Genomic DNA, 27,650 nt, shown 5'->3' with positions numbered 1-27,650 from the left:
AGCTAATTAGCGCTGATAATTGGGAGATGATAATCAATTATCAGCACTAGTTGGTAATAATGTGGATTAGATGCATGTCTGATTCTGTTGCGCCTAAATCCTGTCATGCATAGCAATTTGGGGGCATGGTTAAGAGCGTTCCTGGATTTTATGTGCGTTGATACAGAATCATGCCTAAGTGTGTCTAACTTAGGTTCCAGTATTTAGGCCTGTTTATTGCAGAACTAATTGCAGCCACCTACCTTAGTGCTAAATGTGAATCTATAAAGGAAGCATACTCGTTATAGAATCAAGCTAAGCGCGTCACATTATCGCCGATTTTTAGACGTTACTTATAGGATTTAACCCAAGCATATTCTATAAACAGCACCTAACTTTCAGTGCTGTTTATAGAATTACATTTAGTGCATTATTTTTTTAGCGCTATTTATAGAATTTGGTCCTCTATCAAACAATGAATATAATCAAAAACATTAACTTGTAATGATGGCACTGTAAATTGCTATCACATAAAACAGGGGTTAGTCATGTAAATGTAAGGGTCACGTATTGATAAGAAAGGGGGTCATTTTCACTTAGGAACCCTTTGACTAAGCTGCGGCAAAAGACGCCCTGGCTAGCGCAGCAGCCAATTTTGTCGCACACCAGGCCGCTTTTACTGCAGTGGGTAGAAAATAATCAGAAATAAAATGGCCATGCGGTAAGTTTGCACTTGCTACGCAGCCATTCAGGGGGGTGGCACTTAACCACCACCGACTGAGGTGGCGGTAACCACGCTGCCCGTAATCCCCTGCCGGAAATATTTTTTCATTATTCCTCTAGGGCAGGAAATGGCGCATGCTGGAGGCGGAACTACCGCCAGCACCGCGTTGGGCCGGCGGTAGTTCCGGGTTGCCATGCAGCAACCCTTTATAAAAGGGCTCCTAAGATAAAGATAGGGGAATATAGGTCCCACATTGCCAGACACGATGGAATTTGGAGGATTTGGGGTAACGGCACAGATGTTTGGTTCTGGCAAAGGGGGGGGGGGGGGCTATAGAAGGCAGCAGGTTTGGCAAAGTAAAGTACTTTTTCTCATCATTTTGAAAGCAAACGGAGAACTCTGGACCACAGAACGAATGCGTTGCTGAACAATGCAGAGATCACTTCCCCACCATCCAATGGACCCTGTGTGAAAATGAGGACGCATCAACTTTCAGACACCAGGTAACCGTTGCTGTCTAATATGGTAGTTGCCACTTTTTTGACAGATCAGAGGTATACCACTCGCGCCCTTGGGTCCAATCAGCTTCTGCAGTCTCTTCCCATTTGCTACTATGTTCCCTTGCACCCGCTCACTTCCCTTCCTAATAATTTCTCTTTCTTCTTCCCCCAACTCCTTCCCTATCTGGTCAGTCATCTGCAGGAAGAGGAATACAGAACCATGTATGCTCCCCAAATCAAGGAGTGACAGGTGAGAAGGTAGGCTCCTTTCCTTGGTAAGGATGGAGAAGGGATCTTATATTTTATTTCACTCGTACTGTTAACACATATTCATGGGTACATGAATCAGTAATATATAGCAAAGGAAAATAATATTTTGTAGCATTATTGAAAGAAGAATTATATATTGTAGTTTGATCATGAGTCCATTCCCAGGTAGCACTTCTTTTGTACAACCAAGAAATTTGCCAGTTTCATAATGAGAGAAAACAACTGGAAGTGTGTGTGGGAGGGGACAGTAGAAGGGTTTGTCCTAGATAGGTAAATTAAGAGTAACCAAGCAATACCTATTTAGAGAACATAATCTGACCTATTTGTACACAGCCCCTTAGCTAACTTGTTATTGGAGGGTGATAAAAATATCACTGGATTACAGTTAGACCATTGTATTTGTACAATGTGCGAATTTTTGCACTTTCTCTCTTCAGTAGCAGATGGAAGAGCAACATTGCCTGTCTTTTCCCCTGCACTTGCTCCTCCAAATGACCACGAAAATAACTTCATTCCCTCTTAAATTTATGTTTTTTAATTTTATTATCATGAAAACCTACAAAAAGAACGTTGTTGTATTTTTTATTTCTTTATTTTTACTGTTCTTTGCAGATTCTGGTCTGAGCAGCCCCCTCAGTGACCCAGAGTTTGGCTTTGAAAGTTAGTTCCTGTCTGTTTTCGTTCCTGTTGGTTCATTTTTCAGCATTTGATTTTGTTATTTTTCAGTTTATTTCTTTTGTTTGTTTTTTTATTTATTTATTTTTGGTTGGGTTTCTGTCTTTCTGTGTTCCTTGAGCTTCTGGCATCTCATCCCCTCCCCGCACCATTGTCTCACTGCACCTAACCAGTTTTACAGTTTTTGAAATGAGGATTATTTTGACAGGACAAAAGTCCCCAGAGGTTTGTAATGTTGCCTCAGACAGACATGGCAGCAAGAACACTGGAATTGAATCCCTAGCAGAGGCCTAAAAAAAATCATGCAGACTGGAATATCTTCCCCTTTACTCTTTGCCATCAGCATTCTAAATTGCTTAGAGTCGAGCAAATTCCCCTTGCCCCATTTGCTAATAGGCTCAGAGTAATTACTCAACTTCTAATTCTGAACCTGGCTATGCATTATTAGTGCATGTTACTGAGAGGCCTGTGAATCTTGGTAATGCCCTTTGCCACACAGGTCAAACTGTTTTTCTTGTAACTCAGGTGATGCTGGTGGGTGTGGTGCTTTAGGGCTCTCACTGCATTAGAGATGGCTCTTAGCTCACACGGTTTGCCACAGTGGATATGTATTTGCATTTATGTACATTTAACTACGTCAGTCAGAAAAGGGTGCATGTTTCCAAGAACACCGACCTCTGATTTTACCATGTGTGGTATACATAAAAATGGTGTGGGTGTCTACACTGTGGCACCACTGGTTTATAGATTACCCCATGTGTTCAGCACTTTCTAGCTGACAGTTTAGCCTAAAAATAAAACCATATAGTTCCAGATCAGTATAAAAGCTGGCCTAACTTAGGAATGGAGAACATGGGTTAAAACTTCTGTCCTAAACACACTCAAAGGTTGGAGGTTGGAAGAAGTGTAGATTTACTTGTTAATTTTAGAAAGGAAAAACACTGTAAGCAAGTCTGTTTGTAGTAGTCTGGATTACAACAGTTAACAGTTATAAAGCTTTCCATTAAACATGTAGAGCAAAAATCAAATTAATTTCACCTCTGTGAAATGCAGTTTAAAAAAAAAAAGACAGCCTAGAGGGCCTTAGAGCACCAATGCCCATTGCATAAAATACAGTAAGGATAGTCCAAATTTATAGACGAGATATTCAAAATCAGATAGAGATGATAATTTCCTTGTCCATATACAAACCTTTGTGTTAAGCAGGGGATCAGTGAGAGCTGTGGTAAGTTTGAGATGCACCTCCAGAACATGGATATAGTATTTATGTTTCAATGGTTACTTTCAATTCAGTTAGTTTAGTTTAAGAGAACTCCATTTACTCCATTACCTGATCTGGGAAGATACATCCGGCATGCTTAATCCTTGGGGCTGAGATAAGGAAGGGCATTAGTCTGGGCTAGGGAATCGGTATTCATGGAAACATTACCTATAGCTCTGCAACTTCTCTATCATGAGTGAAAGATTACTCGCTGAAAATGGCATCTCTTATTGTAATTGGACTGATACTGCTTCAGCTGAGTGCGCTACTGCTGCATCGTTTACTCATATATAGAGATAAGACAAAAGGATCTTGGCTGTCACTGCTCATGATGCCTGCAGAGGTATACAGTAGAGAATGACATAGGGATAAAGTTTGTACCTGTCTCCTCAGGAATCTGTCCCTGCCTGTCCCTCCCTGTGTCATTCTCTAGTATACAGTGCTGGCAAAACTGAATATCTAGATTACTACCTGCACATCACTATCTCACCTGAGTTGTACGTCACTCCCCCCCAGCCTTTGCTTTATGATTAACTCAAAGTAGAAAGAGGAGTTGTTAAGGCAGGACTTGTTTTCCAATGACACAAATTCTCCAAAGAAATGCAATCTTTTGGCCATGGAATGGATGTGAATCCTCATGCGCTAAGATGGGCTTCCCTGGCTGAGAGTGTTCCAGATAGTGTGCTGTAAAACTGATGTCATGCTTGCTTGTCATCACTGTGCTGGGTATTCAGAATGAACAACCACGCTACAGTCCCTGCCGCCGCTGCTACTGCTACTACCACTGCTTATCACATAACCACAACGGGGCTCGAAATTCTCCATGGCAACCATCTCTTTTCATTCCTGGCACTGTAGCAGTTCATCAGAACAACTCTGTAGAGTTCAACTCACCATCTTCTTCCTTATCATTATCTCAGTAGCTAAGGGTAAATAATAATGCTGACAGATCAGCTTATAACTCTCCACAGCAAGAAGTATGCACATTCTTTTTACTGTGTGGAATCCGAAAATACCCCAGAAACATTACCCATTTCATTGACCGTTTGCCGTGCAAACGTTTTCTGAGGCAAGACTTGCATTTACCTTTGAAAATCTGAAAGTGTGTACATAATTGAAAATACCACCCGAAATACACCTTTGGCCATGCCTCCACAACCTACGACCTACTGCTCATACTGGCATTATGCCTGTTACTTTACCCACACGTAGGGTGAAGAGTTTTGTAAAAGCCTATTACCATGGGTAAAGCACCACTTTAGCTGCAGAAATTACTTTAAAACTCTGATGCTTCTGAGCCTATATCACCAAGCTACTTAATGTAAACTAGCTCCTTGTAGTTCTTAAAATGTTCCTGGTAGAAATGAAAAATGCATAACCCCAGATTATTATTATGTATTTCAAATCCTATTCTCAGCTTTCATGCAGCTGCCAGAATCTTGTTCAGACAGCCCCAGCTTGTAGTCTACAAAACGTAGATTTTTGTTCCTGTCCATCCTTATTCCTGTTAAGCCAAAGTGAAGCATCTCCATCTCTGTTTCTCCCACAGCAAATGCATTACAAAGATTGCCTTTCCCTCCTGCACAATAAATACTAAGCTTAGATATCTTGGGGGTTTATATTGTAGACAGAAATATAGGCCATGCCCCACACCCAAATCAAGAATCCCATCACTGATAAAAAGCCGTTACATTTTCAGCTGAAGAACCCACTGTCAGTTACTGCACCATTGGTGATTAAACAATTTGTTCCCATCAAATAAAGCACACCAAAAGGTGAATGTTATCCTTGAAAATTCCTCAGCCTGATGGAATGTGCTCTTGGTGCATGGCTGCCTATCAGTCTGTATTTGAATTTTTCCCCCCATTATTGGCTAACAGCTTACTGTTCAGAAATTTGGGGAGGTGAATTCTGTCTGGTATGGTAATCTCGCAATGCTAGAGGAGTTATCCCCATGACAACAAATAATTTAGGAGTGGGACACGTGCCGGTCATTCTCTTGGTGATGAAAGGAACCTTGTGATCTTCCATACAACATACCCATTGCCTTTGTTGTGAAAACAGAGGTAACAGAGCACTGAGCTTTCATTATTTCCCTAAATCTATGGGAATGTCTGCAAGAGGTTCCAGTGGAACACCCTACTGTTGTGCTGCCCACCCCTGACCAAAAATTAGGGCATTAGGTTTGAGGGCCCCTCATTATATGGTTGCAGTGGAGATATTGGGACTGGCAATATGAGAAAACAAGATGCCCAATGAAGTATCTCCCAACTGGCTGTGTGTTTTCCATGTATCTGTCCCATCAATCTTTTAGAATCCATGAAGGAAATCCACCCTCACCTCAGGTTTCTCTATTCTGATTTTACTTTCGTAATCATTTTCAGTATGTAACGTGACTCGGGAACCTAGTGGTTTGTTTTAATGATTGCTGATAAATGGGGCCATTCTGGGGACAGGCGTGAGTTCATTTGCTTTTTTTAACCCTTTCAGGATATAATTTCGAGCCCTGGCTTCCTACTTTTCTTCTAACCTCAGTCCTTTCATTGCAGATCTCACATTCAAAGACTTCTTCTTTTATTTATATGTATTTCGAACAATAGAAAAAGGTTTTTGATTATTCAGACTTTGCACGATGTTTCTTTCCTCTAGGTATGCTCAGTCACCCACCAATTCCCATCGCAGAACTGGCTGATCACACAGAACACCTTAAAGCAAATGATAACCTAAAATTATCTCAGGAATATGAGGTAAGCAAAAATATGATTGTACTAAAAATTCAGAATAGGCCAACAGAAGAGGTATACACACTTTGCCCGATATTCAGCCCATGACTGTAAGTGGCTGAACTGACCCAGGTATTCAATGCCGGGAACATTAGCATTGAATATCCAGGCCTCGGCAGTCACCCAGAAGTTAACCGGGCATCAGCCAATATTCACACACTGGTGCCCAGTTAACTTAGCACATAAATGGGGAGACATGATAGAGGTATATAAAAAATGAGTGGAGTGGAACAGGTGGATGTGAAGCGTCTGTTCACGCTTCCAAAAATACTAGGACTAGGGGGCATGCGTTGAAACTACAGTGTAATAAATTTAAAACAAATAGGAGAAAATATTTCTTCACCCAACGCATAATTAAACTCTGGAATTTGTTGTGCCGGAGAACGTAGTTAAGGTGGTTAGCTTGACAGAGTTTAAAAAGGGGTTTGGATGGTTTCCTAAGGACAAGTCCATAGACCGCTACTAAATGGACTTGGGACAAATCCACAATTTTGGAAATAACTTGTACAAAATGTTTGTATGTTTGGGTAGCTTGCCAGGTGTGCTTGACCTGGATTGGCCGCTGTCGGGGACAGGAGCTGGGCTCGATGGACCGTTGGTCTTTTCCAGTATGGCAATTACTTATGTACTTATATATGTAGCCTAAAAAACTGTCACTGAAATCAGTGCCGACTAAACGTATTCTGTAGTCGGTGCCTAGATTTAGGCATGGTATATAGAATATGCTTAGTTGATATTTCAGTGCCTAAATCCCGGCATTAAGATTTGGGCACACTGGGCCATATTCTATAACTATGTGCATACATTTCAGGACGCCCATGAAACGCCCATTTTCCTGCCTATAACCACACCCCTTTTTCCCTGCGTGTGTTAGAAGTTTGGCGCACATCATTACAGAATACGCTTACCGAGTTGTAGGTGTAAATTCTAATCAGTGCCAATTAGTGCTCATTATTGTTTAAGTGCTTTTATCAGCACTCATTAGCTTGTGAAGTTACACACATTGTTATAAAATTTGCACCGATTTTGACACGGATCTCTAGACACGCTATATAGAATCTGGGGGAAAGAGCCTAATTTTATATATGTCAACTCAAAAAACCAGCGCCGAAGGAAAACACACTAAGCATATTCTGTAAACTACACCTAAAGTTAGACGTGATTTACAGATATATCTAAATACATTCACGTGCTCGGACGGCTTCTTCTTGGGCCGCCCTTGAGCTGGGAGACGTTCATGCCATGGCCGCCCTTGATTTGGGCGACGGCAAAAAAAGCGGCTAAAGTTAAGCGCCGTTCTTCCCGCGCGGCTCCTTCGCGGAGTGTCGCGCCAGACGCCATCTGGAATGCGCAGCATGTTTCTCCCCCGCTCCTTGCGAGCGCCGGTTGAGGGTGCGTCTAGGGCTGTGGCCCAGGCTGCTGAAATACACAGTCTGGGGGGTTTCTCCCCTGAGTTTGTTTGCTGCTGCATCAGGCCTTCCTTATGCAAAACGCTGCCCCTTCTCCCTTGTCCGACAAAGGGGTTGAGGCCCCCGGAAGTAAAACGGCCCTCGGGTGGATTCCCAGGGCTTAGAGGACTCTGTTCTCCTCTGATGTAGATGAGGGCAGCATATCTGAGTATCTCCCAACGGTCCTGTGGGGATTCCTTGGAGGAGACGGATTCCCGCTCGGATGGAGCGGATGACCCCTCTGCAGCGCGATCTTTCGCTCAGAGGATTTGCCCAACCTGTTAGTGCAGGCCATGAGCATTTTGAAGATTTCCTCTCCAGAGGACGTCTCTCCCTCAGCCCCTGTTGGCTCCGCCATTATGCTGGGGAAGAAGCGCCCGCCTAGAACCTTCCACGTGCATGATGCCATGCACACCTTAATTTCGGCTCAATGAGATGTCCCGGAAGCGAGCCTCAAAGTGGCTAGGGCTATGTCCCGCCTCTATCCTTTGCCTGAAAGTGAACGTGAGGCCTTTCTTTGGCCTACCGTGGATTCTTTAATCACTGCGGTGACTAAGAAAACGGCGTTGCCGGTGGGAAGGTGGCATGGCCCTAAAGGACGCCCAAGACCGAAGATTGGAGGCGGCCTTAAGGTCCGTCCTTTGAGGCGGCTGCCTTAAGTTTGCAGGCCTCAGTTTGCGGCTCCTATGTGGCCAGGGGCGTGCCTGACGAATTGTGCAGCGGGCTTCCCCCTCGGATCCTTCCTTGAGGGCTTGATTGGCCGGCCCTGGAATCGGGCTTGGCTTATTTGGCAGACTTACTGTATGATGTCTTGAGAGCCTCGGCTAAAGGTATGGCTCAGACAATCTCTGCGCGGCGCTGGCTTTGGCTGAAACATTGGTCTGCTGACCAACGCCTCTAGGTCCCGCCTGGCTAAGTTTGCCTTTTAAAGGCAAGCTGCTCTTTGGGGTCGAGCTGGACAAAATTGTGACCAATCTCGGCACGTCTAAGGGCAAGAGGTTACCAGAGGTCAGGGCTCGGGCCAGTGCTCGCACCGGTAACTCCAGAGGACGGTTTCAGGAAGCCCGTCGGTACCGCCCGGGCAAGTCAGGCTCCTCTGCCCCCTCTTCCTTCAAGAGGAACTTCTCCCCCAAGCAGCATTCCTTTCGCAGAGACCGCCATCCCGGAGGTGCGCCCTCCGGTCCTCCCCAGGGTCTCGTACCCAATGACGGGGTCCTTGTCCATGGCCCAGTGCAGATTGGAGGATGCCTGTCCTCGTTTCTGGGCGAGTGGACCAGGGTAACTTCAGACGCTTGGGTGCTGGAAGTCATCAGAGACGGCTACAAGCTAGAGTTCTGCCGACCCTTAGAGACGGGTTTGTACTCTCTCCCTGCAAGTCTCCCGGTCAAAGCTGTGGCAGTGCAGCAGAACCTTGGACAATCTGATCCGCTGGGTGCGGTCGTTCCGGTGCCAGAAAATCAGCTTGGCAAGGGACGTTACTCCATTTACTTTGTGGTACCAAAGAAAGGAGGTTCTGTATGGCCTATCCTCAACCTCAAAGGGGTCAATCGGGCCTTGAAAGTTCGGCACTTTCGCATGGAGACTCTCCGCTCTGTTATAGCGCAGTGAAGGCAGGGGAGTTCCTGGCAATCCTTGGACATCAGGAAGCGTACTTGCATATTCCATCTGGCCTCCTCATCAACGCTTACTGCGTTTGCAGTCCTGGGGCCGACACTTCCAGTTCAGAGCCCTCCCATTCGGGTTGGCTACTGCTCCGCGGACCTTCTCCAAAGTAATGGTGGTCCATCGCGGCCTTCCTGCGAAAGGAAGGAGTACAAGTCCATCCTTATCTGGACGACTGGTTGATCCGAGCCCCCTCTTATGCAGAGTGCGGCAAGGCTGTGGACCGGGTGATTGCTCTTTTGAGCTCCCTGGGGTGGATCATCAACTGGGAGAAAAGCCAGCTGCGCCCGACTCAGTCCCTGGAGTATCTGGGAGTTCGATTCGACACCCAAGTGGGCAGAGTGTTCCTGCCAGACAATCGGATTGTCAAACTTCAGGCTCAGGTGGACCAGTTCCTAGTAGCCTCTCCGCTTCGGGCTTGGGACTATGTGCAGCTGTTGGGCTCTATGACGGCCACGATGGAAGTAGTGCCCTGGGCCAGGGCTCATATGAGACCACTACAACACTCTCTGCTGCAGCGCTGGACTCCGGTGTCGGAGGATTATGCTGTGCGCCTTCCCTTGGACCCAGCAGTGCGCAAGGCGCTGAGCTGGTGGCTGAAGACAGACAAGTTGTCTGCAGGGATGCCTCTGGTGACCCCGGATGGATTGTCGTCACGACGGATGCCTCTTTGACGGGCTGGGAGCCCACTGCATGGGAAGGACAGCGCAGGGGCTCTGGTCTCCTGCATGAGGCAAAGTGGTCTATCAACCTCCTGGAACTCAGAGCCATTCGGTTGGCGCTTTTGGAGTTCCTCCCGGTACTGGCGTTGAAGCCAGTACGGGTCCTGTCGGACAATGCCACGGCTGTGGCCTATGTCAACCGCCAGGGAGGTACCAAGAGTGCCCCTCTAGCCAAGGAAGCCATGAATCTATGCCAGTGGGCGGAAGCGAACCTGGAACAGCTGTCAGCGGCCCACATTGCCGGAGTCATGAATGTCAAGGCGGACTTTCTCAGTCGCCATACCTTGGATCCCGGAGAGTGGCAGTTATCGGCTCAGGCGTTCTTGGACATCACGAAGTGCTGGGGCCAGCCGAGCCTAGATCTGATGGCGTCATCGGCCAATTGCCAAGTGCCGCGCTTTTTCAGCAGAGGACGGGACCCTCGATCTCTGGGAGTAGATGCTCTTCTCCAACAGTGGCCGACACAAGAGCTTCTCTATGTGTTCCCGCCCTGGCCCATGTTGGGCAGGGTGCTAGACCGGGTGGCAAAGCATCCGGGCCGGATAATCCTGGTGGGTCCGGACTGGCCCAGACGTCCCTGGTATGCGGACTTGATCAGGCTCTCAGTGGACGACCCTCTGCGGCTGCCAGTGGAGCAGGGCCTGTTGCATCAGGGTCCCGTGGTGATGGAGGATCCCTCCCCCTTTGGTCTTACGGCCTGGCTATTGAGCGGCAGCGTCTGAGGAAGAAGGGCTTCTCAGACAAAGTCATCGCCACTATGCTGAGAGCAAGGAAGCGCTCTACTTCTACTGCTTACGCCAGGGTTTGGCGTACCTTTGCAGCATGGTGTGAAGCAGGCTCACTTTCTCCCTTCACTGCTTCAATTTCTTCAGTGCTGGCGTTCCTGCAAGAAGGTCTGGAGAAAGGCCTGTTGCTCAGTTCCCTTAAAGTCCAGGTAGCGGCTCTGGCTTGCTTCAGGGGCCGCCTGAAGGGTGCTTCCCTGGCTTCGCAGCCAGATGTGGTACGTTTTCTCAAGGGAGTTAATCACCTGCGCCCTCCTCTGCGCTCAGTGGTGCCTGCGTGGAATCTCAACCTGGTGCTAAGAGCCTTGCAGAAGCCGCCTTTTGAACCCTTGGCGAGGGCATCTCTGAAAGACCTGACGTTGAAAGCAGTCTTTTTGGTGGCTATCACTTCAGCCAGAAGAGTTTCCGAGCTCCAGGCACTCTCATGTCGAGAGCCTTTTCTGCAGTTCACTGAGGCAGGAGTGACTATTCGCACAGTGCCTTCCTTCCTGCCCAAGATTGTTTCTCGCTTCCATGTGAATCAGCAGCTCTGTCTCCCTTCCTTTCGTAGGGAGGACTACCCAGAGGAATACTCTGCTCTCAAATATCTGGATGTGAGACGAGTCATCATCAGATACTTGGAAGTGACCAATGATTTCCGGAAATCGGATCATCTGTTTGTCCTGTTTGCAGGTCCTCATAAGGGTCTGCAGGCTGCTAAGCCTACAGTGGCAAGATGGGTCAAGGAAGCCAATTGCAGCGGCGTATGTGGCCGCGGGGAAGGTGCCGCCTATCCAGCTGAAGGCTCACTCCACTAGAGCTCAGGCGGCCTCGATGGCAGAGGCCGGGTCCGTCTCCTTGGAAGAGATTTGCAAGGCGGCAACTTGGGCATCGGCCCATACCTTCTCCAGGCATTACCGCTTGACTGTGGCTGCTCGGGCGGAGGCCCGGTTTGGAGCTTCAGTGTTTGCGGTCAGGGATTTCTATGTCCCACCCTGGGTGAGTACTGCTTCGGTACATCCCACCAGTCTATGGATTGATCAGCATGATGATATGGAAGGTAAAATTATGTATCTACCTGATAATTTTCTTTCCATTAATCATAGCTGATCAATCCATAGCCCCTCCCAGATATCTGTACTGTTTATATTCTGGTTGCATTTCAGGTTCAAGTTTAGTCTTCAGTTCCTGTTCAGGAGGACTTTGTGTTCAAGTTTTTTCAATTGGGTTCTTCAAGAGTTGAGACGAGTTTGTGTTACAGTGAGCTGCTGCATTCCTCTCCCCTCCGTTTTATGGGGCTGGATTGAGACATAAATTCTGCCAGCGCTCCCTCCCGCTTCGTGCGGCTGTAGGGCAGCTTTGTACCCCTCCCGCTTCGGCGGTGTTAGGGTCAGTCAGCTCCTCCCGCGGTTGCGGTTGCAGGATAAGCCAGATCCCCCCGCATCGGTGGGGTGGTGTCCCTCCCCCGCTCCGCGGGATGAGCTGGGACGGATTCCCCTCCCCCACTTGTGTGGGGATGAGCTGGGTTAATTCCCCTCCCCCGTCTCGGCGGTGGTGAGCTGGGCAGAGTGTCCCTTGGTGGGTGTAATTCTCTCTGAGTCCTGCGGATGGAGCTTTGATATCGACATACTGAGGAGTTTCCGGCAGCACATGACCACATACAGGGAGGCAAAAGCTTTGCTCTCTATCTCCACCTGCTGGTAGATGGACACAACCCACCAGTCTATGGATTGATCAGCTATGATTAATGGAAAGAAATTATCAGGTATGATACATAATTTTACCTTGAAAGCTTGGGGAGAATAGGGAGGGTAGACAGTTTGTGACCCTGCGTGGGGTACAGATCGCTGCTCCGATGAGACAGAATGAAAAGCTGAATTGATAAAATAGAGAGCAGCCCCACTGCCCAGATAGAAAGCTTGGATGGCCAATTTTCTTTGAAGGAACTCTCCATCCTCTGTCTTCAGTATTTTACCATCATCTTTGGCCCAATATGGAGTAGCAATGTCTATGTAGGAAATATAGGGGAGTAATCTTAACATTTAAGTGCATAGAACAGAGGTTTGTCTGAGGAAATAGCTTATTACAAACTTGTCTAGAGTATATGCAGGTAAAATTAATGCACATAAATGCCGCTGTGTACACACTTGTACCTGTAGAGAACAGAGGCATACCTAGGACCAGATTAACACTAAATTGAGCCCTAGGCAAACATACATTTATGCCTCCCCCCCCCCCCCCCCCCCCCCCACCGGGTGAAATTCGCCACCCCTTCCCTCCACCCCACAGACCTTTATTCAAGCTCTTCTTCCCACATTTCACTTCTCCAGAAGTAGCAGGGAAAAGTACAGATCCTAGATATGAACAAACCAGCAGAAATAGTTTGTGAGTGAGCATGCAGAGTAAATAAGCCCACATTTCGAATGGAGTGTCTTAATGGTTAAAGTTACCCAGTTCCTGGAGAGAGACTTTAGGTCAGTTTTGGATTTCTGACAACCTTATCCTGGTGTATTATGGACCTGCAGCACTGATTTCAATGGGTAGAATCAAGGGCTCCAAAAAGCACACTGAATGTGGTGTAAGGTCAAAAACAGGACTGGCCAGAAAGACTCCTTCCTGAAAATGGACAACTTAGCAGCTTATCATTTCTATAGTGCTACTAGACATACGCAGCACTGGAGCAGGCTGAGAACTAGGGAAGCTGGGCAAGACTTTTTTTTTTTTACCTCTGTTGTTTCTAGTACAAAGAAGACTGGCAAGCACAAAAGACTTCTAAAACACAAATTGTAAATATAACAATATTTATTAGCAAAGCACCTCGTAGTTGAGACCCAACACAGGGCCATGTTTTGGTGGAAGGCCGCCTTCTTCAGGAGTCACATACACTAAAAACACAAAAGGAATCCAATAAGCGAATAAATAATAATAAAAGAACATGCATAAGAGATCAGTGAACATACATGTATAAATTAGAATACTACTTATGTCAGTTCAAAAACAATTAAATGTATGTATATATATCAATAAAGAATATATATACATATATAGGAATATACATAGGGGTTGCTGTTGTTTTTTTTGTTGTTGTTCCTGTTTGCTTCGTTGGACAAAGAAAGCTTGCCCAGACTTGGTGGTTGCAAGACTAGATGGTCACCTAGTATGACAGCTTCTTGGGGGCAGTGAAAGCAAAACAGCATATCTTGACCAGTATACAAACTCAAAGAACAATCAGCACCTACTCTTATTATGTGATGATCATGGTTGTTGAGTATCAGGCTAAGGGCCTGAAAGTCAATTGAAGGAGGTCTAAGGATGAAGGTTTGCCTAGATGACTACTAGCCTTGCACTGGTTCTGAGTACAAACCAGAGATGTCAAGGGTGGATTATCTCAAAGCGTGAGATTTACGAACAGTATGTCTCAGATATAAATTTATAAAGTTTTAAATATGAAAAACTCTTCACAAATGGAAGAAGTAAAAGAAAATGGTAGCTTTTTGGCACTTTGAAAGGATATAGACATAGCTGTAGAGTCTATGTGCCAACTGACTCCTCTGTTTTTCTACTGTCTGATGCCAACTCCTTCTAGTGTGTATAGCAAATCTAAGAAAATGTAATTAATTATAGAAATGTAAGATATTTCTTTATGTACAAAATTAGGACTAATAGACCACAAAATATATTTATATAAAGTTGAAACAAAGAACCTGAAAACAATATTTAACTCTAACAGGATAAATTTACCATATGTTAAAATGTTGTAAGATTTTATTTTGAAGCTGGAGTCGGAGTCAATACATTTTTACTGACTCCACCAAAAATTGCTTACGATTCCAACTCCAATTCCATGGCCCTGGTTCAAATCCTGCTTCTTTCACAGACAGACCTCATGATCTTGGAGAGGTCACTTAATCCTCATTGCCTCAGCTACAAAACGAATTGTACAGAACGAATTGCAGGGAACTACTAAAGTGAAATTCAAGTGTAGCGATGTTTCAGTGATCAAGGTTTACTACTCATGCTCTTTTGTGTTCTTTCAGTCCATCGATCCTGGCCAGCAGTTCACATGGGAGCACTCGAACTTGGAAGTGAACAAACCCAAGAACCGCTATGCCAACGTGATTGCCTATGACCACTCCCGTGTAATTCTTCTGCCAATTGAAGGTAACTATTTTTTTTTTTTTTTTTAAATCACCATCATACTATTTTTCAGGGAAGCCCATGGGCTCATTGAGAAAGCTTACCTGTAACAGAGGTTCTCTGTAGACAGCAGGAGAATGCAGCCACATTTGATGGTGAAATCCTCCAGATGGATCCACATGTGTCTCCACTAGCTTAGGAAATGTTTAAGTCCCTGAGCTCATGCTGATGCTCCTGACTCCTTCCACTTCTCCTCAGTCCATATCACAGTATATGGTAGCTTTCGAGACTGGGGAATGGAGGGTGGGAAAAGTGTGTCTGCATTCCCCTGAGAACCTTCATTACAGGTAAACTTGGATGGCCAACTACTAGAGAGTGACACGGTAACCGTTTCCGCGGTAATTACTGCAGTAATGGGTAGTAAATAGAAATAAATCAAAATATAGAAAAGAAAATAAGATGTTACCTTTTTTATTGGATAAACTTAAAACATTTTTCAGTTAGCTTTAGAAGGTAACCCTTCTTCAGATCAGAAAAGGCCAGTGTTGACAAGTATCAGAATATATAAGTGAAACACAAAAGCATTCCAACGACAGTCTCACAGGAAGAGGGTGGGGTGGGTTAAGTGAGAAACAGGGAGAGCTGATATGTTCTGATATTTGTCAGCATTTGCTTATTTCTGATCTGATGAAGAAGGGCTACCTTCAAAAGGTAATCAAAAAATGTATTAAATTAGTCCAATAAAAAAAGGTATCTTATTGTTTTTTCTATGTTTTGATTTATTTCTATTTATATTTATTACCTTTAAAAGTGGACTAACACAGCTACCACACCACTGTACTGCAGAATTGGTGAAATATTTTGAATTCTGATGGTAACAACATGATAACGGTACACTGTCATGCCATATTGCCTCGGGAATAGGGACCAAAACTGTGGTACTCACGCAGTAATGGGGATAGATAGCTGGCTGGCCTGCCCTGACACAAGCTTCAGCACCTTCCCAGACCTACCTTAACGAATCTTGGTGGTATAGTGGCCTCTTTGGGGGGGCAGGAAAGAACCCCACTTTTTCCTGCCCGGCACTGCCACTTCTTCAGAATGGCTGCTGAGACTTTCTGCAGCAGCCTTGCGAGACTGACGAGACCTATGAGACTGACACAGGAAATCTCAGCAACCATTATGAAGAAGCAGCAGTTCTGAGCAGAGCAGTGACAGCGGGCAGGAAAGAGTAGGGCTCTTTCCTGCCCCCGAAGAGGCCACTAGACCACCAGGGCTTCTCAAGGTAGGCCCAGGGAGGGCCCACTGAGGCTTGGAAGTAAGGGGCTGTAGTGTGCAGGGGGTGGTGCCATAAACAAAGGTGATTGGAGTGTGGATGCAGGGAGGGGGGCTGGATTGTGGGTGCTAGTGCCAATAATTTATAATACAACAGTTCAAACTCCGTACTGTTATGTGAAAAATAAAAAAGTTACAAAAATGCAAACGTAACTTTTACAGACTGCTTATGGACCCAATGACATGAAAATAATTGGCCACTCTCAACATTTTGGATTTGCTACTGCACTCACCTTTTCCCGGAGATGGTGACATATTTAATGAATCTTTCATGCCCCTGAGGGTTATCACAGGAGAGCGTTCTTAAAATACCATGTCAGGTAGCCCAAAAAGCCACTATAAGGCAATGCATATTTAATCTTGAACCGCTTTCTATTTGTAATAAGTTACCGCGGCATCATGCGCCAAATCAGGACTACCACAGGAGCCTAGATGTAGTTCCTACCCCCAGTGCACACATTTCCGGTGCAACAAAAATATTTTTAAAAACATTTTGTAGTGCCGGGGTTTACCCGATGTTAATCAAGCAGCACGGCGTACTGCCCGGTTACCACCAGGCTAACGCAGGAGCCCATACCGTCATCTAAATAGGTGGTAGTAAGGGCTTCTCTCTGCCCCCCCCCCCCCCCCCCCAGAAATGGCCGTTTGCCATTCCCTGTGATTAACGCATGGCTATTTCTTTTTCTTTTTTTTTCTTCTTTTTGTTGAAAACAATCTTTTACCCACTGTGATAAAAGGGAGCCTTGGCATGCGGCAAATCCTCCTGCCAGTGCCACAGCAGGGCCCGCCTTGTACCACAGCTTGGTAAAAGGGGTCCCTAGTACTATATCATTATAGGCCAGTTATTAATCTTTATAAGATTATACACAACTAAATTCTACATAATTACATACCTCTCTACATATAACAAGGCTAACCACCATACCTCTATTCAGAAATCTAGACTGCCCCCACTTGACACTTGACATTTCGCATTTTAGATTGTAAGCTCTTTTGAGCAGGGACTGTCCTTTGTTAAACTGTACAGCGCTGCGTAACACTAGTAGCGCTCTAGAAATGTTAAGTAGTAGTAGTAGTACATACCTCTCTACATATAACAAGGGGAAGGACATGTAAAAAAAAATTTATAAAGCCATTTGTCATCCCCACCCCATATCCAGTAACCCAGACTCCATTCTAAACTCATAGTGATAAAATTCCCTTCTATGACTCTCTTCCATTAAAAAATCAAATGCCTGACTAATTAGCCACCCCTCGGCATGCTCCCATTATCTCAGGCGTTCTCTCCTGCTAGAGTTCCAGAGGTATAGACCTACTCTGCAGTGGAGGCTACGTAGGCACACGGTTCATTGCATAACCTGCAACCTCACCCTTTTGGGGAAACTGTAACAAAAAATGACCTCAGACATCTTGCTGGTACATACGGAAGCAAGTTCTCTCTTAGGTATTCTGGACCTAACCCATTCACTGACTAACTAAAGAGTTTGAACCTGATCTGATCCTGTACAGGAAGCAAATACAGAAACCTCAAAAGGGGTTTACATGGTCATAACCTCTTTCTACAGAAGCAGCCATGCAGCAGTATTTTGACGCATTACAAAGCTACTTCTTGGGCAGCAGCATGCAGCAGAGTTGCCTTCTCTGGTCTCATAAGGTAGAGCTTCTTTGGCAGATGCTACAGGAGCATCAACAAGGATGATCTGTTAAATAAACTGTTAAACACATGCACCTGGCTCAATGATTCTTGATTTCATTACAATTTAATAAGTTCATTTTTGCCTTTGCTTTCCTTTAAAAGTAATTTTCTTTTTTTTTTTCTTTTACTTTTATTCCTAACAAAAAGATTTGTTGCCCTCATACGATCACTATACAACTTTCTATTTGTTATCCACCAACTGGGCAAACGCCTTTGACGGTACTATGTAAGCCACATTGAGCCTGCAAATAGGTGAGAAAATGTGGTGTACAAATGCAACAAATAAATAAATAATAAATTATAGACAGGATGCTGGGCTCGATGGACCCTTGGTCTTTTCCCAGTGTGGCATTACTTATGTACTTATGTTCCTTATCGTTGCCTATTGTGCTTCTATTTCTCCTGGCTTTTTATTTATTTATTTATTTATTTTTTTAATTTCAACACTTTATTGCAACAAATAGCAAACACAACAGCAAAACCAGAATCTCACCGTCCAATTCAGACTATTATTAAAGTAATTTTCATGTACTGATGTGAATTATTATTATACATATTTATTCAGAAGCACTCTTGATGGACAGCAATAAGACAAATTCCAACCATAAAACTTTAGGTAGAGGGAAATTCAGAAAGGGGTAAGTGCAGTAAGGATAAGACCAATACATTGATGAACCTCATTCGAGTGGCTCCTGTCTCAGAATTTTTGATGCAGCAGTTCAGACAAAGCTCTAATTTCTGTAGATCCCTAAATAACAGAACATCATCTCAGTCAGAACTCCAGGGAATGAGACAATGGAGAAAATACAATAAATTTCCTCATAAGTAAAATGCTAATTAGAAATAAAAAAAACTTAATTTGATTAGGTCATTTCCCTAAACCATTTCCTGAATTTCCTGCTGTGATAGACAGAACTATGCTACTGCCAGGGCTTTGATTAAAGTATGCAGCTCTCAGCTTCACTCTCGCTGATATAGTCTTGGTCCAGCTTCCTCCACTGTACAGTGGCTTGTGAAAATGCAGCTCTGGCCAACTTTTTTTTTTTTCTGTACAGTGAAGGAACTGCTGAGTGAAGTAACACAGTAACATAGTAGATGACGGCAGAAAAAGACCTGCACGGTCCATCCAGTCTGCCCAACAAGATAAACTCATATGTGCTAGTTTTTGTATATACCTTACCTTGATTTGTACCTGTCTTTTCAAGTAGATTCTAAGGAGCTTCATTAGCTAGAATTTTCTACCCCATCCATGTTATCTCCAAAGCAGAAGTAAAGGGATGATGACATAACACAACTGTTCCGTTCTCCGATTCCCAAATGTGGCTGTGCCACATGAACTTGATCTTACCACAACATCACCCTGTATTTGTTCACACCGGAGCCTGCAAAGGCCTCTTCGGTACTATGTAAGTCACTTTGAGCCTACAAATAGTTGGGAAAATGTGGGATACAAATGTAACAAATAAAAAATAAATTCTTGTTCTCACTGAGAGCAGTTCTGAAAGCCATTTACCCAGCTAACTTGGCCTGTCTGAAAGTTGTGCTCTTATGTCCAGCTAAAAGTAAGCATGGACTTGCACACAGCATGCATTTTTAGCTGGTATAAAGGGAAATACGTCCAAGGGTGGTGTAGGGAAACAATATGCATAGATAGACATTTGTATGTTTATGTTTATTTACAGACTTAATTTACAGACCGCCTTTCAATTAAAGCAATAAAGCAGTTTCAAATTTATGCATGCTTTTTCCAGGAAATTTTTGCCCACAGAAACAGGTGCAAGAAACAGGGCTCCTTTGTATTCATGGGCAATTTTCAAATTACCTCAAAGTTACCTTTTATCTTTTCCCACTCTACCAAACGGATGTGTCCACATAGCTATTGCAGGGGCGAGACATCTAATGAAGAAACACAAAAGAAAAAGAAATATTTATCTTCTATGTTTTGAAAAAAAAAAAAAAAAAGTCTATTTTTTCCCTTGTTTGACTTGGGCAATCTGCTATTAAAGTTGTCAAAGGACAATCCTAATGTTAAGACGTGCACTACCTGAAATAGGAAAACAGGCATAAAAGACAACCATGACGTATGCCAACTTTGCCTTGGCCTAATGCAAAACAGGGAAAAGTGTAGCTGTGGCCAGGATGCCGTCAATGACCCTATTAGGATGCTAGAACTGGCAGAACTTCTGAAGCAAAGAAGAAAAGGACAGCCAGATTACCGACTGCAACCTTCTCCTGCTCTAGGGAATATGATGCAGCCCCAGCATGTAGTTGCTTTTCTAATTCAATTGTGGTTTTGGAAGAACGAGGCTTGGCAAAATCTTGAACATTCTTCAGAGCAATGCTGAAAGGTTGGCGCTGTACATCTGTGCCAAAACTCTGAAGAAAGAGAGTTGTGCTATGGGAAACCAACCAGTGTTAAACTCGCTTCATATCAACAGTGCCAAACCCTCAGTGTAGACAGGCAGATAAGCATTTCAGCACAACCCTCCACTCCCAAGACTTAAGTGCAGAAAGGTTTGGTGCAGAATTTCCACACTGACATCTCTGTACAAACGGTTCCTTTGCAGACCTTCCTGCCTAGATGTAAACATTAAGCACTGAGCTCTTGGTGCAGATGTCAGACAAACCATGTGTCCAGTAATTGTACCAGGGATTTGGGAATAGAGCTATGGTGTATACAAACTTCAGAAAAATCAGGATATCGTTATAATAGGAGGACCTTCTTCCTAGAGAACTCAGAGATCTTATTTTTGGAATGCAGTCAGAAATAGTCTCACCAAGAAAGAAGCAAAGGAAGATGGGACCAGAGATTCTAGTGACTGAAGCTAATCACCTTCCGCATCTCTTTAGGGTTGCCAACTTTCTCCAAAGAAAACCCCGACACTCGCCTCGCTCTATGCTCCGCCCATGCCCCTCCCTTGTCCCGTCCTCATGCCACACCCCCCTACAACCAGCTGTCCACAATAGGGTTGGCATCTCAAAAGAAAAAACTGTCATATGTACATACATTCTATGATTATTTCACAAACTTTACATAACAGAAACAAAGAGTTCCAGTAACCAAACTGTGTAAAAAAAAACAAACACATTCTGAACTTATATATTATAGAAAAACTGTCATAATAAAGCAGCACTGATGCCCAGGGCAGAGGAGTAGCCTAATGGTTAGAGCAGCAGACAGGGAATCAGAGGACCCAAGTTCATAATCCCACCATAGCCCCTTCTGGCCTTAGGCAAGCCACTTTAACCCTCCATTGCCTTGGAATGGCCAAGGGTGGCACTGACAACCTCACAATCTCTAAGGTGATCAATAAAAGCTTTTATTGTTCAGGTATAATATGTAATGGTGCTGACAGTATGAACCCAACAAGGGTCATATTTTGGCACCCAAGCCTTCGTCAGGGAAACACATATTTTTTGACTTTATTCCTTTAGTCCACAGTGTTAAGAAACCCTGAAAATAAACACTAGCAGAAATGCCACAGCTTGGTCACATGCACAAAACAAAGGCAGATCCTCAACAAATACGAAACAAGAAACCACACATCAGTAGTAGAGATATGAAAACAAAAAAACTGAACTGGAAACCTCAAAAACTCAGTGCTACATATACAGAAATACTAGAGAAACAAACATATCAGACATATTCCAATTAATACATTCAGATTAAATATTGTTGTGTTATGTTGGGGTTTTTATTACTCTGTTGTCTCAGCATTTTTATTTTTCCATTTGCTTTGGTTCCTGTATCTGTTTTCTGCTTTTCTCTTGTCAGGGTCTCCTGTCCATTTCATATTTCATTTCTCTCCGTGTCCACCATCCATCTTCCCTCTATGTCCCGTCCAGCATCTCCTCTCTATGTCCTTGTCTCTATCCTCCCTCATGGGCCGATGATCAGAAGCAAACACGGGCGCTAGAGGTCAATAGCACCATACTATCGCCTGTGTTTGCTCCCGCCTAATAATCAGAAGAGCTGTAGTGGTAGTAGTTGGAGGAGGGAGGGGGAGGGACTAGCAATCCCTCTCTCCTCTTTGGGCGCCTTCCCAAAATGGTGGTGTCCCGCCCTGCCCAGTGCATTTCATATATGGAAGTTAAGCCGCGGGACACCACCATTTTGGGAAGGCCCCCGAAGAGGAGGAAGGGAGTACTAGTCCTTCCCTCCTCCAACTACTACCACTACTATGGAGAGGTAGGCCGCCAGGGGCGGAGGAGGGCAGATAGCGGTCCCACTGGACCACCAGGGCGTTTTTGTGCGATGGGGGGGGGTGGGAGTGGGAAGCTAGCGGTCCCACTGGACCACCATGGTTTTTGTGCTTTGGGGGGACGGGCCTGGAAGTCCACCGGACCTCCAGGTCTTGTGCTTCTTCTGTTTGACCTGTACAGATTTTTGACAGCCTGGAACTGTCAAACAACTTCTGTGGGAGGACTGTGCCTTGGACGCATGCCCAGGCACAGTCCTCCCACAGAACTACCCCTATGATCAGAACTAATAGCGCACATAAATTTGCATATTATTAGCTTTGATCATAGGGGCGTTATAGCCTTGCACTGTTCTGACACTATTTTTAGAGCGCTGTTTGGAACAGCGCAGGGCTTCTGATCATCAGCCCATCAGTGTTCACCATCTGCCTTCTATGTCCCTTTCCCTCTGCCTCCAGCATTGTCCCTCTGTATCCCTGTCACTATTCTCCCTCTATGCCTAGCATCTTTTCTCTATGTCCCTGTCCAGTCCCTTGTCCAGTTTATTCCCTCTCTCTTCCCCTTCTCCCACACCCCAAACGTAGGTCTAGCATCTCTCCTTCTCTCTCCCCTGACTCCTTCTCCCCAAGTTTGACATCTCTCCCTCTCTCTTCCCTGATCCTCTCTCTCTCTCTCTCTCTCTCTCTCTCTCTCTCTCTCTCTCTCTACTCCCCCTTCCCAGAGTCCAGCACCTCTCCCCCTTTCTTCTCCCCACCTGGTCCAGTATCTCCACCCCTTACTCTCACACTCCCCTCCCCTCTGTCTGGCATCTCTCTCCCCCTCCCCTCCTGCAGGTCTGTTATTTCTTCTGCTAATTTCTGGGTTCTTTCCCTCTCTCTCCTTTCTCATGTCTGGTTTCTTCCCACCCCCACCTGTGGCATCTCTCCTCCCCTCCCCCCATATCTACTATCTCTCTCTCCCTTCATAACTGGCTCCCCTCCCTTGCCTTCTCCTGCTTACAGTCCTCCAAAGGCACAGGAAGTTACATCAGATGAGGCGAGACAGCAGCAGAGAGAAACCCCAAGCAACAAGAAGTAGTGTGTCTTTTCTGGACACCTGTGACTCGCTGTTTTTGGAGAGCTATGGGGTAGAAGAGATGAGGGAGGAATTCTTCTGAATCTGCTGGAGGCTGGGGATGAACAGCGGTACACTGAGCTGCTGGATTCAAGAGAGGGAGAAAAGATAATTGCCAGAAGACAGGGGCAGGAACACGGCAGAAAAAAATGGCTTTTCTGATTGGCAGCTGCCGGCCTGGCCATTTAAAACTGGCCAAGCCAGCTGAAAACCAGCTTGTTGGCAACCTTACATCTCTTCCTACTCAAACAGCAACATCTACTTAAACTAGAATGATCTCTGTTTTCAAAGACTTTTTTGTTATCTTGCCAGAATCAGGCTCGAGCTAGAGATGCCTCATAGAAATCTCTCCTTACTTTGTCTCAGATCAGTCCTGCTGAAAAATCATGAGAAAGTTTTCTGCATCAAAGTTCACAGTGTATTTTCACAGCATTTCACAGAAGTGTTTTGGTTTTTAGTCAAAGGATTTAGTGGATCCACCTTATATTTGGGAGTCTCAGACAAGCAAAGGAGAAATTTTCTACAGGTCTGCCGTCTTACCTTTCACCTCCAGCATTCAGAAAAATATCTTCATAGGAGGATATTACTTATTCCAAATTTCTTTTGAAATTAGCAAGGAAAATGCTGTTCACCATCTGACAATAAACAGAAGCAAGAACCTATGCGGCTTTTTTGTTGAACATATTTACAGTAGACGCACCTAAAGAGGTAGCAATAATCCCATACAGAATTTTCTTTTGGACCTCAAGACAAAAGCCTAAAAAAAATCTGCATTCCATTCTTCAAGTCTCCAAGAGAACTAATAGAAAGTACAAGATTCAGCCTGTTTCTGGTTTTTACTCAGGAGTAGTAGAGTCAGTAATGAGAAAAGCAAAGAGCTTGAATGATTTGTACAGTTCTCCTCCTGGCAGTGATCCTATGGTGTTTGATCAGATAGGACTAAGCTTTCACGTGACTTATGTTGGTTTCTAAAATAGCAGCTCATCAGGTCTGTATGTTTCAGTTCATAGAGGCTTGCAGAAGATGCAATCATTTGAATACATTGTACCTGACAAACTGAAACAGAAGATTCAGTCGCAAATAGCTGAGATAGAGTTCAGGAAGCATCTAATCAGATCTAGTTATAAATATTTGATACATTGTCCAGATCTTCAGCCATAGCAGTTGCTGCACGGACACTGACGTGGCTGTATGCTTCAGGACTCCATCTGTTTGATGAAGAAAAATCAAAGAAACTGTAGACAGCATTAAAAATGTAAAGCATATTGTACATTCATAAAAGTGTGTATGTCAGTAAGAGCATGGGTTCTTCTATGCTAGCCATCTATAGGCATTCCTTAGGGTCTAGTTTGGGCAGTTGTAATATACATGCATATTTTATAAATACAAACAGGTGTAAATTTGTTCAAGAGAATTTGTGTGTTAGTTCTGGGTGCCTTTTTTGTAAATAAGCATAAGTTGGTTTTATAAATTAGGCCCTTTTTGAACAGATTTTAGGCACCCTTCTATAGAATTACACCCCCTCCCTGTTCCTCCCCTCTCCCCATGTGTCTGCCTTATGAGCTTTCACAGCAGCCACAAAGGAAGAGCAGTCAAGCTCTCACAGAAACCAATGCTCTCTATATAGGAAGCAATACTCTTTTACAAAAGGCATTCTGCCTCAAGCAGCCATGCAAAGGGTTAAGCCACAAAAGGAACAAGCAAAAAAAAACCAAACAAACCACCAAAGGAAGCAATGGTCTTTTTGACTCACTATTGTGACCACAGTCACCATTTCCCAGCCACAATGATCTGCCTTCCCTATGAGAAGGTGATTAATATTTTTTCAAAAAAGAAATGGAGTTCTGTTAGCACAGACACATGGATATTAATTATCATCAAGAAAGTTTATTGGCTTAGATTTTGCTCGCTGCCTCCTCTCCATCTAATTCCTTGGCAGGCCAAACATCCAATCTGGATCTTCTGCAACAGGACATTTAAGCAACTTGTTCCACCTGTGAAAGAGCCCAGGGGTTTTTATCCCCATGAGTTCCTTATCCTAAAGAAAACAAGAGAAAAGTTGCATTCAGATTCCTTTTGAAATAAACATTCAAGATGAAGTCTATCAACTATCCTTCAGTTTCTTCTGCAAAGAGATTAGCTATGTTTGCTTGACCTCAAAGGTCTGGGCTTAGGACGTGGGAAAGTCCTGTGTGGTAAGACATACTAAGCCTACATTGCAGTACCTTGGGATTTTTACTTTTTTTTTTTTTTTTTTTTGCAAGTCTCGTACTAATCTTTCCATTAGCATGGGACTTAAAAAAAATTAATGCAGGAGCACTTACTGCCTCCTATGGGGGGTGCTGTGGCCTCCTGTGTTAATTCAACATTAGCCAATTAGCATGTGATAATGCAAACACGCTAGCTGGTTAATGCTTCCATGCCCACTGTCGACCCATGACATGCCTTCTACAAAAATATTTTTTAGCATGTGGAAAAGAGGACGTTACCACAAAATGTTTTAATGCGTTTTCAGGTAAGCATTTTCTCATGCATTAGGGCTTAACGCCCTTTGGTAAAAGGGTCCCTAAATACCTTAACTGGCAGGAATCCACAAGCCCCACCAGCTGAAGACTTCCACAGCCTGCTGGTCCCCCTCAGAAACCCATAACAGTCAGTGGCAGCGTGTTGAGCTGCCGATGCCAGCACCCTAGGCATGCTCATTTTTTGCACAAGAACTGAGCATATGTGAGAATTGGGCATGCCCACAGTGTTGATGTCAGTGGTTTTGAGCACTTCCGCTGACTGCTGTGGTTTTCTGACGGGTTAGGTGGGCTGCAGATGTCTTCAGTTGGTGGGGCATGGGGATCCCTACCAGCTACACGAAGCTTAGCGGAGATTGGGTGGCAGCACCGGTGGTGGGAGGCAGGGCTAGTGGTTGGGAGGCAGGGCTAGTGCTGGGCAGACTTCTATGGTCTGTGTCCTGAAAATGGCAGATACAAATCAAGGTCATGTATACACATAAAGTAGCACATTTGAGTTTATCTTGTAGGGCAGACTGGATGGACCGAACAGGTCTTTCTCTGCTGTCATCTACTATGTTACTATGTTATGTTATGAATGTTGTGCCATTGCCTGGGTAGGCTCTGTAGAAGACTAATAGTGACTTGATGTGGCATGTGGAGTGTTTGATTTGTTGGCTGACCTGAGGGATTAAGTACAATTTCAAAGCAACTCACAGACATCCAAATGAAACATGAACAGAAGCAAAACGAATGGGAAGGGGGAAGAAGAAAAAAGAAACTGTAAAAAATTAAGAAAAATGGAGAGCAACTCAATTAAAAACAATGTTATAATATAATGGCAGGCTGCCTTCTCAGAGAAGTCTCAGTGGGACTCAACCATCTTCCTTTGGGTGTCAGACCAGCCAGGGACATAAACACAAACAGTACATAAAAGAAAAAAAATATCAGAAAATAGAAACAAATAATAAAATAAATATGTTGACATTAGTAATACATCACCTTTCTTTTTTTTTTTGCCCCCTTCCCAGTTTGTTTTGCTTTGTAGGTTTTCAAAAACATTTTTGGATGTGTTTTTATTTTATTTTTTTAGTATGGACAGACATTTCGATGACCTGGCTTAAACTTGTCCTAACAGCGGTGGTAGCCTGCTGCTGTTTTTAAGTTTATCCATTTAACTAGGACCACAGATAGCTGGCTTACCTTAAACAGTTAACTTATCCATTGAAGTTTAGAACTGCATATTCAGCTGTACTCAGATATTAAGTTATCAAAATACAAATTGCCACTGTAGTTTTACTTTTATCTTTTAAACATTAATTTACTTAATTTTCCATCCAAAGTAGCTTTGTTGTGATGATATAAGGGCTTGCTGAAACAAGTATGTCTTGTTTCCAAGAAATACAATAAGCTACTTACAGTATGTAGTTCATTCGGCAAAGCATTCCATAAAATCAGCCTGTTAACAGAAAGCATACACTCACATAAGACTGACAATCTTACTGTTTCATAGATAAAACGTACACTTTTTTCTGGCCTATGGCTCTTAGCAACCTTAAAGAATGAGATGTCTGCAACATAACTGTCATACATTTAGGTGTTTCTCCATTCAGTGACTTATAAATTATTACCAAGATCCGAAATTTTACTCTCCATTATTTTCAGACATGATTGGTCTCACTTCATATTGTATGTTGCAGGGATCGTCGGCAGTGATTACATCAATGCAAATTACGTTGATGGCTACCGGAAACAGAATGCGTACATTGCCACACAGGGAGCACTGCCAGAGACGTTTGGTGATTTCTGGAGAATGGTGTGGGAACAGCGCTCAGCTACCATTGTGATGATGACAAAACTGGAGGAGAAGTCACGAGTAAGAG

General features: G+C 44.2%; 1 protein-coding gene across 1 annotated transcript in view; it reads left to right on the top strand.

Annotated features, from left to right (window-relative positions):
* Positions 1–27,650, top strand: part of PTPRS (protein tyrosine phosphatase receptor type S) — a 307,849-nt gene that overhangs the window by 263,898 nt on the left and 16,301 nt on the right. Inside the window, 6 exon segments of the mRNA XM_030218889.1 lie at positions 1,090–1,147; positions 1,149–1,206; positions 2,086–2,133; positions 6,059–6,156; positions 14,823–14,946; positions 27,468–27,643. Of these exon segments, the coding sequence (XP_030074749.1) occupies positions 1,090–1,147; positions 1,149–1,206; positions 2,086–2,133; positions 6,059–6,156; positions 14,823–14,946; positions 27,468–27,643 (562 nt within the window).

This window comes from Microcaecilia unicolor, chromosome 11, assembly GCF_901765095.1.
Source record: "Microcaecilia unicolor chromosome 11, aMicUni1.1, whole genome shotgun sequence".
NCBI classification, from domain to species: Eukaryota; Metazoa; Chordata; class Amphibia; order Gymnophiona; family Siphonopidae; genus Microcaecilia; species Microcaecilia unicolor.
Note: the sequence above shows the minus strand (reverse complement) of the source record. Positions and strands in the feature narration are given on the sequence as shown.